The sequence below is a fragment of the Oncorhynchus gorbuscha genome, linkage group LG11 (assembly GCF_021184085.1).
Source record: "Oncorhynchus gorbuscha isolate QuinsamMale2020 ecotype Even-year linkage group LG11, OgorEven_v1.0, whole genome shotgun sequence".
Taxonomy (NCBI): domain Eukaryota; kingdom Metazoa; phylum Chordata; class Actinopteri; order Salmoniformes; family Salmonidae; genus Oncorhynchus; species Oncorhynchus gorbuscha.
This window is the reverse complement of record NC_060183.1, coordinates 15,394,938-15,411,586: the sequence shown is the minus strand read 5'-3', so window position 1 is coordinate 15,411,586 and position 16,649 is coordinate 15,394,938. Positions and strand designations below refer to the sequence as shown.

Below are 16,649 nucleotides of genomic sequence, written 5' to 3'. Positions count from 1 at the left end.
ATTAACAAGTTGAATCTAGTGAGCTATGTCTGTAATAGAGGAGGGAAATGAGAAACACTGACTGATTTAATAACCATTCTCAATGGCCAGACAAATATTTCACAAAACACTAATAAAGGCCATAATCTTACATAACATTTAACATCATAACACAACAGATTACATAAACTGTAATGACCCTCTTACTCATGGTTGTACAAAAAGAGCTGTGCGCAAACCACGTCCCGAAATATTCTAATGAGCCACCTCCCCTACACTTTAGTTATGACTAAAAGAGCAACAACAAAAAACAGTGATCTGTACAGAACTATTGAAGAGCTCAAAGAGTTCATTGAGCCATTATGGATCCACATAGAACCATCAGCCTTCCCAAAGAACTCTTTAGGAAGCATCATTTTCTTTGTGTGCACAGTCCAAGAGGTCTACATAAACTGCTTGACCATCCCTTCTCATACAGACAAATCTGTAACATTAGTAACTGTCTCAGTCCCTTCTCATACAGACAAATCTGTAACATTAGTAACTGTCTCAGTCCCTTCTGAAACAGACTAATCTGTAACATTAGTAACTGTCTCAGTCCCTTCTGAAACAGACTAATCTGTAACATTAGTAACTGTCTCAGTCCCTTCTCATACAGAATAATCTGTAACATTAGTAACTGTCTCAGTCCCTTCTCATACAGACTAATCTGGAACATTAGTAACTGTCTCAGTCCCTTCTCATACAGACTAATCTGTAACATTAGTAACTGTCTCAGTCCCTTCTCATACAGACTAATCTGTAACATTAGTAACTGTCTCAGTCCCTTCTCATACAGACTAATCTGTAACATTAGTAACTGTCTCAGTCCCTTCTGAAACAGACTATTCTGTAACATTAGTAACTGTCTCAGTCCCTTCTGAAACAGACTAATCTGGAACATTAGTAACTGTCTCAGTCCCTTCTCATACAGACTAATCTGGAACATTAGTAACTGTCTCAGTCCCTTCTCATACAGACTAATCTGTAACATTAGTAACTGTCTCAGTCCCTTCTCATACAGACTAATCTGGAACATTAGTAACTGTCTCAGTCCCTTCTGAAACAGACTAATCTGTAACATTAGTAACTGTCTCAGTCCCTTCTGAAACAGACTAATCTGTAACATTAGTAACTGTCTCAGTCCCTTCTGAAACAGACTAATCTGTAACATTAGTAACTGTCTCAGTCCCTTCTCATACAGACTAATCTGTAACATGAGTAACTGTCTCAGTCCCTTCTCTTACAGACTAATCTGTAACATTAGTAACTGTCTCAGTCCCTTCTCTTACAGACTAATCTGTAACATTAGTAACTGTCTCAGTCCCTTCTCATACAGACTGAATAGGGGCCATTGTTAGGAGCTATTCAGCTGTATAGAGTACACTTGTGGCCTGACAATGATAGTCAGGTAAGATTCTGAAGCAGATCCCACCGCTGCCACCAAACTATGGCTACAGATCAGGGTACAGATCAGGGTACAGATTAGGGTACAGTATGCTCAGTGTGTGCTACAGAACAGTGTGCCATTGTGAAGAAGCCTTGTCCCGGTGCTCACCTGCAGGCTGAGGAGTGTGGCTCCGATCCTCATGGCCTCGCTGACCTCCAGGCTGTAGAGGAAGCGGGGAAAGCATGGGGGGCTCTGGTTGTTGGAGGGGAGCACCTCAATGTACACGGTGGTGATGGAGCTCCTGCAACGGGAGATAAGGATGGGGAGAAATTCATTCTGGGTGGAAAAAAACCCAGATGACGGCTGAGGGCTGAAATGTGTTGGTTTTAACTTTAACAATAAAAAAAACACTTTTATCAACTTCAACTCTCCACAAAGAGCTTCACTTCTGAAAAACAGAAACTGAAGGCGGGTTTTGTTTACATTATGAGAATTTCTGTGTAGGATGTAGGGTTCTGTTGTCAGTGTTTGTTTGTTTTGTGTTTGTTGGGGGGTTGGGGGTTGCTAGAAAATCTATTAGATTGTCGATTACAAAGCTAGGAGGTACTGTACGTAGGTTGGACAAGAGTTAAGGTTCGCCAACTTAAAGCTGAAGTCTGTAGTCGGTGCAATATTACAATAACATTACAATAAACAATAAAGAAGTTACTTCAAACAACAAACAGCGTTTTGTTTTCCACTCTGACCTATAGAACAGCACTATATGCTTTGCTATTTTCTTTCACCACAATGCTGGATACTCTTCTCCTCCGTTTCATCCACCAAACAAAATAAATAACCAAGGTGCAGTGGCGAACTGTGGCGCCATTTCCCCCTTGACATATTTCAGCTGTAAATTAGTTTTTAGATACAACCTCTCCCAGTATCTGGTATAATTTGTATCCTGCAGCATTTAGAGAGAACCAATTCAATGGTACATCAAAACTTGAGATTGTTTTAGAAAAGCTGAAATAAACAACCTCTAAACTTGAGCAAGGTACAGTACTTCACTAGAGACTGAATCCCTGGTCAGTGAAATCACAGTTGTGTACAGAACACTAGGCTCCAAGTGTCTGAGTCGGGCCTGAACAGAATAAACATAATTGAATGATTACAGCAAGTCAATTTTAGAGAGACATATGAGGGACCTTTAAGACTGGTTATTTGAAGACTGGTTATTTGAAGACTTTTTTCCACCATGGCTGCTTCAGTCATAAAGCCACTGGAAACATGAATCAAACGGTTTTGATCCTGGACATGTTTCCACACAGAACCTTGTAAATATAAGTAGCAACTTATCAAACAATCATACGAGCGTCAAACGCACACAGGTAGGAGATAACCATTGATAAATACCTATTGTTCTGGCTATTTTGCATTTCAAAACACCCCCAACGAACCATATATGGCCAAAATCACCCAGTAAAGCCTGTGAGGAATACACAAGGCCATACAACGAAGTATAAAGTCGCAACGCAAAAATCGAAGAAAAAAACAAACAACTTTTCCGAGACCAAAATAAAGGTGATGGTGTCAGAGGAGGAGTACAACAAAAAGGTTTTATTTGGCTGCTCAGTTGTGGCTTGACCAGTAAAAACAAAACATAGCTACAAAGAGAGGACCATTAGGACAATTCAAGCTGCTTTAGCAATGGCAAATATACTTCAAATGTGTAGGCAACACTCAAAAATAAGCCATACATCCTCAACAGCTCCATCCTGTAGGCGTGTAGGACAACATTGCTGTTCTGCAGAATGAACGAGTTGTGTATACCAACTGGCCTCTTTACCACCACATTCAGCAGCGTCTTTTATGCATTATTTTTCAAATGTATTTTAATTTGATTGAACCTTTATTTAACTAGGCAAGTCAGTTATGAACAAATTCTTATTTACAATGACGGCCTACAAAAAGGTAAAAGACCTCCTGTGGGGACCGGGGCCTGGGATTAAAAATCGAATAAAAATCTAGGACAAAACACGACAAGACAAGAGAGACAACACAACATTACATAAAGAGAGACCTAAGACAACAACATAGAAAGGCAGCAACATATGACAACGCAACATGGTAGCAACACAAAATCACAACATCATGGTAGCAACTCAACATGGCAGCAGGACAACACGGTAGCAGCACAAAACATGGTACACACATTATTGGGCACGGACAACAGCACAAAGGACAAGAAGGTCGAGACAACAACACATCATGCAAAGCTGCCACAACTGTCAGTAAGAGTGTCCATAATTGAGTCCTTGAATGAAGAGATTGAGATAACCCACTGTTCCTAGGCCATCATTGAAAGTAAGAATTAGTTCTTTAACTGACTTGCCTACTTAAATAAAGGTAAAATAAAAATGGAAAAACTAGCTGCAGCGAACCGAAAAGAGGAGCGACCCAGAGATGTCTGTGCTTTGGGGACCTTTAACAGAATGTGACTGGCAGAACGGGTGTTGTATGTGGAGGATGAGGGCTGCAGTTAATATCTCAGATGGGGGAAGTGAGGCCTAAGAGGGTTTTATAAATAAGCATCAGCAAGAGGGCCTTGCGACGTGTATACAGAGATTACCAGTTTACAGGAGTATAAAGTGCAGTGATGTGTCCTATAAGGAGCATTGGTGGCAAATATGATGGCCAAATGGTAAAGAACATCTAGGCACTCGAGAGCATCTTTAACCTGCAAATCTATAAATTATGTCTCCGTACTCTAGCATGGGTAGGAAGGTCATCTGAATCAGGGTTAGTTTGGCAGCTGGGGTGAAGGAGGTGCGATTAAGATAGGGGGAATCAAGTCTAGATTTAACTTTAGCCTGCAGGTTTGATATTTGCTGAGAGAAGGACAGTATACCGTCTAGCCATACTCCCAAGTACTTGTATGAGGTGACTACCTCAAGCTCTAAACCCTCAGAGGTAGTAATCACACCGGTGGGGAGAGGGGCATTCTTCTTACCAAACCACATGACCTTTGTTTTGGAGGTGTTGAGAACAAGGTCAAGGGCAGAGAAAGCTTGTTGGACACTAAGAAAGCTTTGTTGTATAGTGTTAAACACAAAATCTGTGGAGGGGCCAGCTGAGTTTAAGACAGTATGAGAGAGGTTCCTACTGCCTGAGCTATGTTGTTGATGCAAATTGAGAAGAGCTTGGGGCCGAGGATCGAGCTTTGGGGTACTCCCTCGGTGACAAGCAGTGACTGATACAACAGATATTCTGACTTTATACACTGCACTCTGAGAGAGGTAGTTAACAAACCAGGCCAAAGACATCTCAGGGACACTCCTTAACAGGCCCACAAGAATGGAATGGTCTACTGTATCAAAAGCTTTGACCAAGTCAATAAAAAAAATCAGCACAACATTGCTTATAACCAAGGGCAATGGTTACACCAATGAGGACCTTAAAGGTTGCAGTGACCTGAGCAGAAACCAGATTGCATACCAGAGAGAATACTATAGACATCAAGACAGCCAGTCAGTTGATTATTGACAAGTTTTTCAACACTTTTCATAAACAGGGAAAAATAGAAATAGGCTTATAACAGTTAGGATCAGCTTGATCTCCCCCTTTAAATAAAGGATGCACTGTTGCTGCCTTCCAAGCAATGGGAACCTCCCCAGAGAGGAGAGACAGGTTATACAGGCCAGAGATATGCTTGGCGATGATATGGGCTGCAACATTAACATTAACTTCTTAAGGCAGCATTTTCACAGTTGGATAAATAGCGTGCCCAATTTCAACTTCCTGCTACTCATGCCAAGAATAGAGGATATGCATATTATTAGTAGATTTGGATAGAAAACACTCTGAAGTTTCTAAAACTGTTTTAATCATGTCTGTGAGTATAACAGAACTTATGTAGCAGGCAAAACCCAGAGGACTAACCGTTAAGATTTATATTTTTTGAGGTCTCTGTATGTTCATTGAACTTCTCATTGGCAAACAATATTCCTTTGGAACTTGTTTTCAGTTCCTACCGCTTCCACTGGATGTCACCAGACTTTGGAATTTGGGTGAGGTTATTCCTTTGTGCAATGAAGAAGTCTGGCCATCTAGGAACTGCGTAACACTGTTGAGAGTTGCGCAAGACTTGAAAAGTAGCTTAGTTTGTGTGTAGACCCGTCTTCAATTTGATCGATTATTAACGTTTAAAAATACCTGAAGTTGTATTACAAAAGTAGCATTTTCCCTGGCTTTTGCCCAAGTGGGACGCAAGTGTCCCCTATACCATAAGAAGTTAAAGAAGAAAGGATCTAAACCATCTGATCCAGGAGCTCCTTTAGCACCTCGGACTCAGTGACTGTCTGCAGGGAGAAACTTTGTAAAAGGGAGGGGGAAAAGAGGGAGGAGAATCAGGGCTAGTCGCAAGGGGTGGGAGATGAGGAAATGTTGGATGGGTAAGGAGGCATGGCTTTGTCAAATAGGAATGCTGACTTAATGAAGTAGTGATTGAAGAGCTCAGCCATGTGCTTCTTGTCAGTAACAACCACATCATCAACATTAAGGGACATGGGCAGCTGTGAGGAGGAGGGTTTATTCTCCAGGTCTTTAACTGTTTTCCAGAACTTCTTGGGGTTAGACCCACAGAGAGAGAACTGCTCTTCAAAGTAACTAACTTTGGCTTTTGGACAGCCTGAGTGCACTTTTCTCATTTGCCTGAACGAGAGCCAGTCAGACTTGAGTATGCATGTGCCGAGGTGGTCCTTGGTAAAGATTGCCACTCCTCCACCTCTGTCTCGCCCAAAAAAGGTTATAACCAGAAAGGTTAACATCAGTATTAAAAACTCTCTTCCATAACCACATCTCAGTAATGACCAACACATCTGGATTGGAGCTGTGAACCCAGACTTTCAATTGATCCATTTGAGGTAATAAGCTTCTAGCGTGCAGAAAACCCATGCTTTTACGAGAGCAGATATCAGTGAAGCAGATATCAGAGCACAAGTCAGAATTGGCAATAGCAATAGAAGGTGGGCCAGGGTCGACATGCACATTTCCAGATATCATCAGCAGTAATAGAATCAAGGCATGGCAGAGGACAGGGAGAGCTCTGCAGTGTTGATTTATGACATTTGAATGTGCATTAGATGGCAACAATATCATATTGTACAGCAATTTCATCAAGCAACATGAATACAAAGCCGGGCGAGAGGTGGTTAGAATAAAAATCGGAGGCCAAGAGTCTGTGTAACCAATAGAGAGTCAGAGTCCCGAGTGTGGGAACAAACGTAGTCTGTCCCACGGTTGGGTAAACAAGAAATGGAATAGTCAACAAAGCATGCAGGAGTCATGAGGCAAATAGCAAAATAGCAAAATGTTATATGTTAGAGTTTGTTTTGCTGATGATTGCATTCGAAACATTGGCTCATCAAGGGCTGTGAGGTGCCGATCAGCAGGCTCCTGCTGAAAAGTGCCCGTTGCCAAAAACCCAAGTGTGGATAGCACTTGGATGTGCACCGGAACGGCATGTGTTTGCCTTTTTAAAGTAGGTCTTAAATCCTTGCAAATATTCTATAAAATTGGTTTTGGGAAATGATATCTGAACGGCCAATCTGTAATTCATGCAACAACAAAAGAATCTCACCTGTCTCTAAAAACGTGCTCTCTTACTCCTCATCAGAGGAAGACGACGAACGTTACAACCCGTCTCTAGAAACGTGCTCTCTTACTCCTCATCAGAGGAAGACGACGAACGTTACAACCCGTCTCTAGAAACGTGCTCTCTTACTCCTCATCAGAGGAAGACGACGAACGTTACAACCCGTCTCTAGAAACGTGCTCTCTTACTCCTCATCAGAGGAAGACGACGAACGTTACCACCTGTCTCTAGAAACATGCACTCTGCGAAATGCAGCGTGTGACAAATCTCCCAGCAGAGCAAGATCTCTCATTCTCTTTCCCATTATCTCAGTCGTTTATAGTATTCCAACAATGGTTTCACTTTCATACGTGCCTTTAATTTAACAGATTACTGTACTTCGTATGGATTATTCTCATAACATATTTACTCATGTGATAGAAGTATATGCCTGTCAAGATATGTTGCATGAATTCACAATGAAAATACAATTAAATCTTACAAATACTTGAATTATTACTCTCACAATTTCAACATATATTTTCTCTATTCTACGCTTGACAAGCAGTTCCCTTATTCCACCGCTTGGCACTGTGCATACTCATGGTCATGGCTGTGTGTAAATGTACGCACGCTCTCAACGTTCATGTTGATAAATATCACACTCTGCGTGGAAAGGATCCTACACATGGTTGACGCACCGATTTGTTCCTACGCATGATTGATAAACGAGGCCCCAGATTATTACATGGTTCCCAGTCATTGGATACGTATTCACATACGTATTCACACCCCTAATCAACACAGTCTTATCTTGCGTGTTTGTCCTTGACTCAAGATAAAGGCTTACAAGGATCTTTGTGCGGCAAAACTTTTACCTGGCATGTTCGATGAAAGACTAAATTCCCCCAGCCCTAACGTTTTCCTCTTCAGATAGAACTGAGCCAATAGTCACTGCCAAATTCACTACATTTCTCTTTATATTTCAGCCTATTGATCCTGTGGCCACCAAGCTTTACAGAGGGCAAAAAGGCAACACAGATTGAATTGAGTTGGAGGGTAGGCATTGCAAATCATTATGAAAAGCCTCTAGTTTCCGCTTTGGGTGCCAGATGGGCCAGTAACATCTTCCTAGCACAATTGTGTTACCCTGCAGAACACTATAGATTTAACAGAGAGAGAGAGAGAGCGAGAGAGAGAGAGAGAGAGAGGGGGGGAGCAGAAAGAGAGAGAAAGGAAGCGAGTCTGTGACTGCTGCAGATGGAATGGAAAGTGACTTGTCCTCTGCGTCTCTCAGCCTTTTTACTGGCCACGCCAGTTCCCAGCCTCCACTGCCCTACTCCACCTTTCCATCCTCAAGCTCCCCTGCTCGTTCTCCCCACCCCCAGCCCTACCCATCCTCCCCTCCAGGCTCCCACCCCTCGGGGCTCCCTGGGGCTTCCTATTAGCCTCACCTCCTCTGGGACCCCGGACCACTATCCACAGCCTTCACGGTCAGCGTGTAGGAACGTCCCACGGCCAGGGAGACGCCAGGCACCACGGTGATCACTCCCGAGCGGTTATTGATGATGAAGTGTCCTTGATCCCCCGCCAGGATCTTGTAGGTCACAAGCCCATTGGGACCCCCGTCAGCATCCAGAGCAGTCAGCTGAAAGGTAGACGAGAGGAAGTCTCTCACTCGACAGTGTCCTCTGGTGTCCTAAGCCCAGGGACTTCACTAGGAGAAGGCCATCTATCCCAATATTTTCCCCACATTTCAAGGAATACGGAAATGTTTGATTCCTCGCTGATATATTCTACACATATCAAATGCATAATTAAATATCTTGCGTTGGGGGACTATTAAACATTTATGGCAAATACAGTCAGTGATTTTGAAATAAGGAAGTAGAAACTGATATCATAATCAAATGCAGAAATACCTTTTAACATTCACATAATCCAATTATAACATACTTCATATTCAACGTGTAGAAAAGTGGCCACACTTCGATAGAAATCTCTAAACATTCATGTGTTTACGTAGTAGAACGCTGCAGTGTGTGACGAAGAGCATGTATAGTGTTATTCTCCCCATACGTCATTCTGAGACTTTACATACTGTAACGCAAAGATGACTGACTAATGAGACAATGCAGTCACAAGCACCTCATCAACAGTCATTCAACTGACAAAGAAACTCATACCTGCCATTATTAACGTGTTCCTGAAGCCTAACCAGCCTAACCGGGCTAACCGGCCTAACCAGCCTAACCGGGTTAACCAACCTAACAGGCCTAACCGGGCTAACCAGCATTAACCAGCCTAACCGGGCTAACCAGCCTAACCGGGCTAACCAGCCTAACCGGGCTAACCAGCCGAACCGGGCTAACCAGCCTAACCGGGCTAACCGGGCTAACCAGCCTAACCGGGTTAACCAACCTAACAGGCCTAACCGGGCTAACCAGCATTAACCAGCCTAACCGGGCTAACCAGCCTAACCGGGCTAACCAGCCGAACCGGGCTAACCAGCCTAACCGGGCTAACCAGCCTAACCGGGCTAACCAGCCTAACCAGCCTAACAGGGCTAACCAGCCTAAATGGGCTAACCAGCCTGACCAGCCTAACCGGGCTGACCAGCCTAACCAGCCTAACAGGGCTAACCAGCCTAAACGGGCTAACCAGCCTAACCGGGCTAACCAGCCTAACCGGGCTAACCAGCCTAACCAGCCTAACCGGGCTAACCAGCCTAACCGGGCTAACCAGCCTAATCAGCCTAACCGGGCTAACCAGCCTAACCGGCCTAACCGGGCTAACCAGCCTAACCGGGCTAACCAGCCTAACCAGCCTAACCGGGCTAACCAGCCTAACCGGGCTAACCAGCCTAATCAGCCTAACCGGGCTAACCAGCCTAACCGGCCTAACCAGCCTAACCTGCCTAACCGGCCTAACCGGGCCAACCAGCCTAACCGGGCTAACCAGCCTAACCGGGCTAACCGGGCTAACCAGCCCAACCGGGCTAACCAGCCCAACCAGCCTAACCGGGCTAACCAGCCTAACCAGCCTTGCTATGAGAGAAACAGAGATTAAACTGCCCAAAATTTGAGTCTTTTGTTTCCTTTAAGTATCAGAGTGACTGACTGGACTGGGCTCATGCTCTGACTGTGAAACAGGGGTTCTAACAAATGACCCACAATCCTCCCAATGCCCAGAGGGGAACAGCCTATGGCAGCAGCCTGCTGAGAGCTGAACCAAACAGTCTGTTACCACAATAACTCCGGGTTTACTAATGCTATTACTCTAAGTAAGTGGATGGTTTGGGAAAACAGCGAGTGAGTACAGCATATTGATTACCTGTAATATTGTTTCCCCAGGCTGCATATCTGTGTAAACATTGACACTGTAGGAGGTGTTCGAAAAGGTTGGTGTGTTGTCATTGGCATCGATCACTGTGATATTAATGGCCACTGGAGTACTCTCCTGAACTCCATCAGAAGCCACCATCTATAGAGAAGGGAAGTGAGAGCAAGAGCGAGAGAGAGAGAGAAATGATCAAAAACCTCAGGACACACGTGTATGCAGTAGAGAACTCCACAACCAATATATCCCTGACATGTTCTGTCAATGCAGAAACCAATGGGACAGTCCCTGACAGTCACAGGACAAAAAAAGGAAGATAAGGGACCAGTGGTCAAAAGATGAAAGATTGAGAGCAATACCCTTATTGAAAGCTGTTTACACAGGTTTTACAGATATTAATTCATCACAATGACTAAACAAAGCCCATTGTCTTAACAACAACGTACAGTAATAAAGACTAGCTCAGTTGGTAGAGCATGGCGCTTGTAACGCCAGGGTAGTGGGTTCGATTCCCGGGACCACCCATACGTAGAACGTATGCACACATGACTGTAAGTCGCTTTGGATAAAAGCATCTGCTAAATGGCATATATTTATTTACAATGCTCTTATAACTCCAATTGTGATTGCATACCATTATTGTTTATCTCATTAGGTAAAGTGTGTGTGTGTGTGTGTGTGTGTGTGTGTGTGTGTGTGTGTGTGTGTGTGTGTGTGTGTGTGTGTGTGTGTGTGTGTGTGTGTGTGTGTGTGTGTGTGTGTGTGTGTGTGTGTGTGTGTGTGTGTGTGTGTGTGTGTGTGTGTGTGTGTGTGTGTGTGTGTGTGTATCTGACTGTCAACTTCCACATAGAACACAACCGCTCACACAAATTAACCGAGAGTAACAGCAACTTCAAAAACAAAAGAGCATGCAACAAGCGTCAAACAGAAAGAAAAGCACCTTGATCCTCAGTTGAGCAAAAAATAAAATACCATCCGTGTTCAAAGCTCTCCCCATTAACTTTTAGAGTTGTACTTCTTTCCCCGCCAAAATACGACGACAGAGGCATCTAAAAAAGCCCACAGGTAAACACAGCAGTGAGTGCTAGCGAAAACCAGAATTGAGAAACATCCTTTTAGTGTTTTCTTTATGTTCATAGTACTTAGCAACACCACACTTCAAAGTCTTGACAGGATAGCGCTGCGGGCTCCTCCACTGCTCCAGCAGGATGTGGTGGTGGGGAGAGAAAATGTCCAAATGTCGTTTCCTTCTCTGAGTTTCCGGTGCGATGCACTGTGCCACTCAGAGGAGCTAGCATTATAAAAACCTCTACTAGCTCACAACTTCATAACATAGCACAAAGCCTCTAGGCAAGACAGAGGTAGAGGAGAAGGTGATCATTTGACATCATTGGGTGGGTAGCGGTTGTTATTTGACTGGCAGAAAGAGTGTCTTGCAGAGTGGGTGGCATAACACATTCAGTGGCCACAGAGCCAACTGAATGAACTCAAATAGACATACTCCGACCGAATATGTATTGGAACACAAAACACTGAGAGACACACATCCTTGTGGATTTCTCCATGGTAGTGCTGGAGAGGGGAAACAGATATTGAGGCACTGACTGACTGGGTATCGTTCGTATGCACGACGGATCCATCATTTAACAGCATGGGTGGAACGGCTCTCAGAAGCCTTCCCAGACAAGCGAGCTTGGTCTCAGTGTTTTAATCAATCTGTTACTGCCAGGATATGGCAGCCGAGTGCTCGGGAATGCTAATTCCACTGCCCTGTGCACCCCAGAGTTAGGGCTGGAGGGATCCGCACGCCAACGTTTACATTCAGCGAAGTCTGATGTTGTCTGGATCTTTTGGCACCAGGCATTATTTCACATTCTGATGGTTTTTTGGAGGGAAACGTAGCACTGCTTGCTTAGAAGTACCACTTCCTTCTGATTTGGCTCATACCAGGGCTGGAATGAAGGACCTCTGCCTTGCTAACACAGGTGACTGCCCTTCTGAAGCATCTTGCCCAGTCAGCACACTGAAAAGCTAGCTATTCGGCAGCGCAAGTGGAGATACTTCAGGCTGACGAGTGAGTTTCACAGAGCCCATCTGCTATACGGCCCTTGAATCACAAACAGACATCCAAACCTAAAAAGTTATTTGAAAGAACTACATCGGAATATAGCCAGACTGGCAAAGTCCATCAATAAGACATTGCCTTAACAGACTCTGTTAAAAGATAAGGTCTCTAAAACAAAGATATGGTGAGGTGGGCAAGATAAATGGAACTGCAAGAAGTTCTTATTGGAAAAATTCCAATTCTGGTTTCAGATGACATGGCACTTGGCAATTTCAAAGCCTGACAAGACGATGGTTCTTAGACTGAGTGATACACCTGCCAGGTGACATTTCTTCAAATAAACAGTGCATTTGATCTAGAGGGAACAGCGAATAACCCAGTGACAGTTATAGCTGAGTGAAGAATACATCAACAAACATATGGAGGAACAGGACTGAGGATAGCAGTATGCTGTTCTGAACTGGGCTGTTCTAAACTGGGCTGTTATGAGCTGGGCTGTTCTGAACTGGGCTGTTCTGAACTGGGCTGTTCTGAGCTGGGCTGTTCTGAACTGGGCTGTTATGAGCTGGGCTGTTCTGAACTGGGCTGTTATGAGCTGGGCTGTTCTGAACTGGGCTGTTCTGAGCTGGGCTGTTCTGAACTGGGCTGTTATGAGCTGGGCTGTTCTGAACTGGGCTGTTATGAGCTGGGCTGTTCTGAACTGGGCTGTTCTGAACTGGGCTGTTCTGAGCTGGGCTGTTCTGAACTGGGCTGTTCTGAACTGGGCTGTTCTGAGCTGGGCTGTTCTGAACTGGGCTGTTATGAGCTGGGCTGTTCTGAACTGGGCTGTTCTGAACTGGGCTGTTCTGAGCTGGGCTGTTCTGAACTGGGCTGTTATGAGCTGGGCTGTTCTGAGCTGGGCTGTTCTGAACTGGGCTGTTCTGAGCTGGGCTGTTCTGAACTGGGCTGTTCTGAGCTGGGCTGTTATGAGCTGGGCTGTTATGAGCTGGGCTGTTATGAGCTGGGCTGTTCTGAACTGGGCTGTTCTGAGCTGGGCTGTTCTGAGCTGGGCTGTTCTGAACTGGGCTGTTCTGAGCTGGGCTGTTCTGAACTGGGCTGTTATGAGCTGGGCTGTTCTGAACTGGGCTGTTATGAGCTGGGCTGTTCTAAACTGGGCTGTTCTGAGCTGGGCTGTTCTGAACTGGGCTGTTCTGAACTGGGCTGTTATGAGCTGGGCTGTTCTGAACTGGGCTGTTATGAGCTGGGCTGTTCTGAGCTGGGCTGTTATGAGCTGGGCTGTTCTGAACTGGGCTGTTATGAACTGGGCTGTTATGAGCTGGGCTGTTCTGAACTGGGCTGTTATGAGCTGGGCTGTTCTGAACTGGGCTGTTATGAACTGGGCTGTTCTGAACTGGGCTGTTCTGAACTGGGCTGTTATGAGCTGGGCTGTTCTGAACTGGGCTGTTATGAGCTGGGCTGTTATGAACTGGGCTGTTCTGAACTGGGCTGTTATGAGCTGGGCTGTTCTGAACTGGGCTGTTATGAGCTGGGCTGTTCTAAACTGGGCTGTTCTGAGCTGGGCTGTTATGAGCTGGGCTGTTCTGAGCTGGGCTGTTATGAGCTGGGCTGTTATGAGCTGGGCTGTTCTGAACTGGGCTGTTCTGAACTGGGCTGTTATGAGCTGGGCTGTTCTAAACTGGGCTGTTATGAGCTGGGCTGTTATGAGCTGGGCTGTTATGAGCTGGGCTGTTCTGAGCTGGGCTGTTCTGAGCTGGGCTGTTATGAGCTGGGCTGTTCTGAGCTGGGCTGTTATGAGCTGGGCTGTTCTAAGCTGGGCTGTTCTGAACTGGGCTGTTATGAGCTGGGCTGTTCTAAACTGGGCTGTTATGAGCTGGGCTGTTATGAGCTGGGCTGTTCTGAGCTGGGCTGTTATGAGCTGGGCTGTTCTAAGCTGGGCTGTTCTGAACTGGGCTGTTATGAGCTGGGCTGTTCTAAACTGGGCTGTTCTGAGCTGGGCTGTTCTGAACTGGGCTGTTCTGAACTGGGCTGTTATGAGCTTGGCTGTTCTAAACTGGGCTGTTCTGAGCTGTGCTGTTCTGAATGATGCTGTGCTTTATTATGGTCTTACAGCTGGACATAGTGCACCAGCCAGCAACAGAGAGTATTACTGTTGAATGAAAGCTCAGTCGTTGGTGATTCCTGAATTCATCATTTAAACGTTGTAGGTGCTGGCTCAGGGGAATGCAAAAATACCTAATGAGAGAGGCTACTGCATCACCTTACATTTGGGATTCACCATCTATCTTTTGCCACAATTCCATTTTTCAATAAGTGCTCTTACACTGATTGCTTTGTCTAATCTCGACAATCAAAACCACAAACTCTTCTCACATATTACTTACAAATTGCTGCAAACACACCGGAGAAACACATATAAATATACACGTGGTGAGTCATGTACAGTCGCGGCCAAAAGTTTTGAGAATGACACAAATATTAATCTGCTGCCTCAGTTTGTATGATGGCAATTTGAATATACTCCAGAATGTTATGAAGAGTGATCAGATGAATTGCAATTAATTGCAAAGTCCATCTTTGCCATGCAAATGAACTGAATCCCCAAAAAACATTTCCACTGCATTTCTGCAGAAGGCTTCAAGGCGCCCAAGAAAGTCCAGCAAGCGCCAGGACCGTCTCCTAAAGTTGATTCAGCTGCGGGATCAGGGCATCACCAGTATAGAGCTTGCTCAGGAATGACAGCAGGCAGGTGTGAGTGCATCTGCACGCACAGTGAGGTGAAAACTTTTGGAGGATGGCCTGGTGTCAAGAAGGGCAGCAAAGAAACATCAGGGACAGACTGATATTCTTCTAAAGGTACAGGGATTGGACTGCTGAGGACTGGGGTAAAGTCATGTTCTCTGATGAATCTCCTTTCCAAGTTGTTTGGGGCATCCGGAAAAAGGCTTGTCTGGAGAAGACAAGGTGAGCACTACCATCAGTCCTGTGTCATGCCAATAGTAAAGCATCCTGAGACCATTCATGTGTAGGGTTGCTTCTCAGCCAAGGGAGTGGGCTCACTCAAATGTTTGCCTAAGAACACAACCCTGAGTAAAGAATGTTACCAATACATCCTCTTGAGAGCAACTTCTCCCAACCAACCAGGTACATTTACATTACATTTAAGTCATTTAGCAGACGCTCTTATCCAGAGCGACTTACAGTTTGGTGATGAACAATGCCTTTTCCAGCATGATGGAGCACCTTGCCATAAGGCAAAAGTGATAACTAAGTGGCCCGGGGAACAAAACATTGATATTTTAGGTCCATGGCTAGGAAACTCCCGAGACCTTAATCCCATTGAGAACTTGTGGTCAATCCTCAAGAGATGGGAGGACAAACAAAACCCCACAAATTCTGACAAACTCCAAGCATTTATTATGCAAGAATGGGCTGCCGTCAGTCAGGATGTGGCCCAGAAGTTAATTGACAGCATGCCAGGGCGGATTGCAGAGGTCTTGAAAAAGAAGGGTCAACATTGCAAATATTGACTCTTTGCATCAACTTCGTGTAATTGTCAATAAAAGCCTTTGACACTTATGAAATGCTTGTCATTTTACTTCAGTACTCCATAGTAACATCTGACAAAAATATCTAAAGACACTGAAGCAGCAAACTTCATGGAAATTAATATGTGTCATTCTCAAACTTTTGGCCATGACTACACACACACACACACACACACACACACACACACACACACACACACACACACACACACACACACACACACACACACACACACACACACACACACACACACACACACACACACACACACACACACACACACACACACACACACACACACACACACGCTAAATGAAGTACAGGCCCTGTGCTAATGGCTAGCTGGACGGAGAAAAGCGTAAGACGTTTGTGTGAGCAACAACAGATCATTATAGTCGACAAACACCATTGTTCTATCCATATGGCCGTAAAGGGAAGGACAGTGTAATGCACTCCAGCATTATACAACAAAACCCAGCATGCCGTTCGCCAAGGATACAATGTGACAGAAATGTAACAAATAGGACATTGAGGATGAAAAACTCTTGAGGGATTTCAAGAACATTGGATTACTGCTCACTAGAAAACCTTGCTGATGTACTGTAATAGTGTCTATGTTTAATGGTACAGTACTAGTGGAGCTACTGTCATTCTATAATATGGTATCAGGGGACAAG

At 44.7% G+C, this 16,649-nt stretch overlaps 1 protein-coding gene across 4 annotated transcripts in view; it reads right to left on the bottom strand.

Moving 5' to 3' along the window:
- The window catches only part of LOC124048149 (protocadherin-15-like), a 353,300-nt gene that overhangs the window by 158,939 nt on the left and 177,712 nt on the right, over positions 1–16,649 (bottom strand). For all 4 annotated transcript variants that reach the window (XM_046368624.1, XM_046368627.1, XM_046368626.1 and 1 more), the window contains 3 exons: positions 10,356–10,505; positions 8,477–8,670; positions 1,577–1,709 (listed from right to left, as the gene is read on the bottom strand). In XM_046368624.1, the coding sequence (XP_046224580.1) occupies positions 1,577–1,709; positions 8,477–8,670; positions 10,356–10,505 (477 nt within the window). The remainder of the gene's footprint in view (positions 1–1,576; positions 1,710–8,476; positions 8,671–10,355; positions 10,506–16,649) is intronic.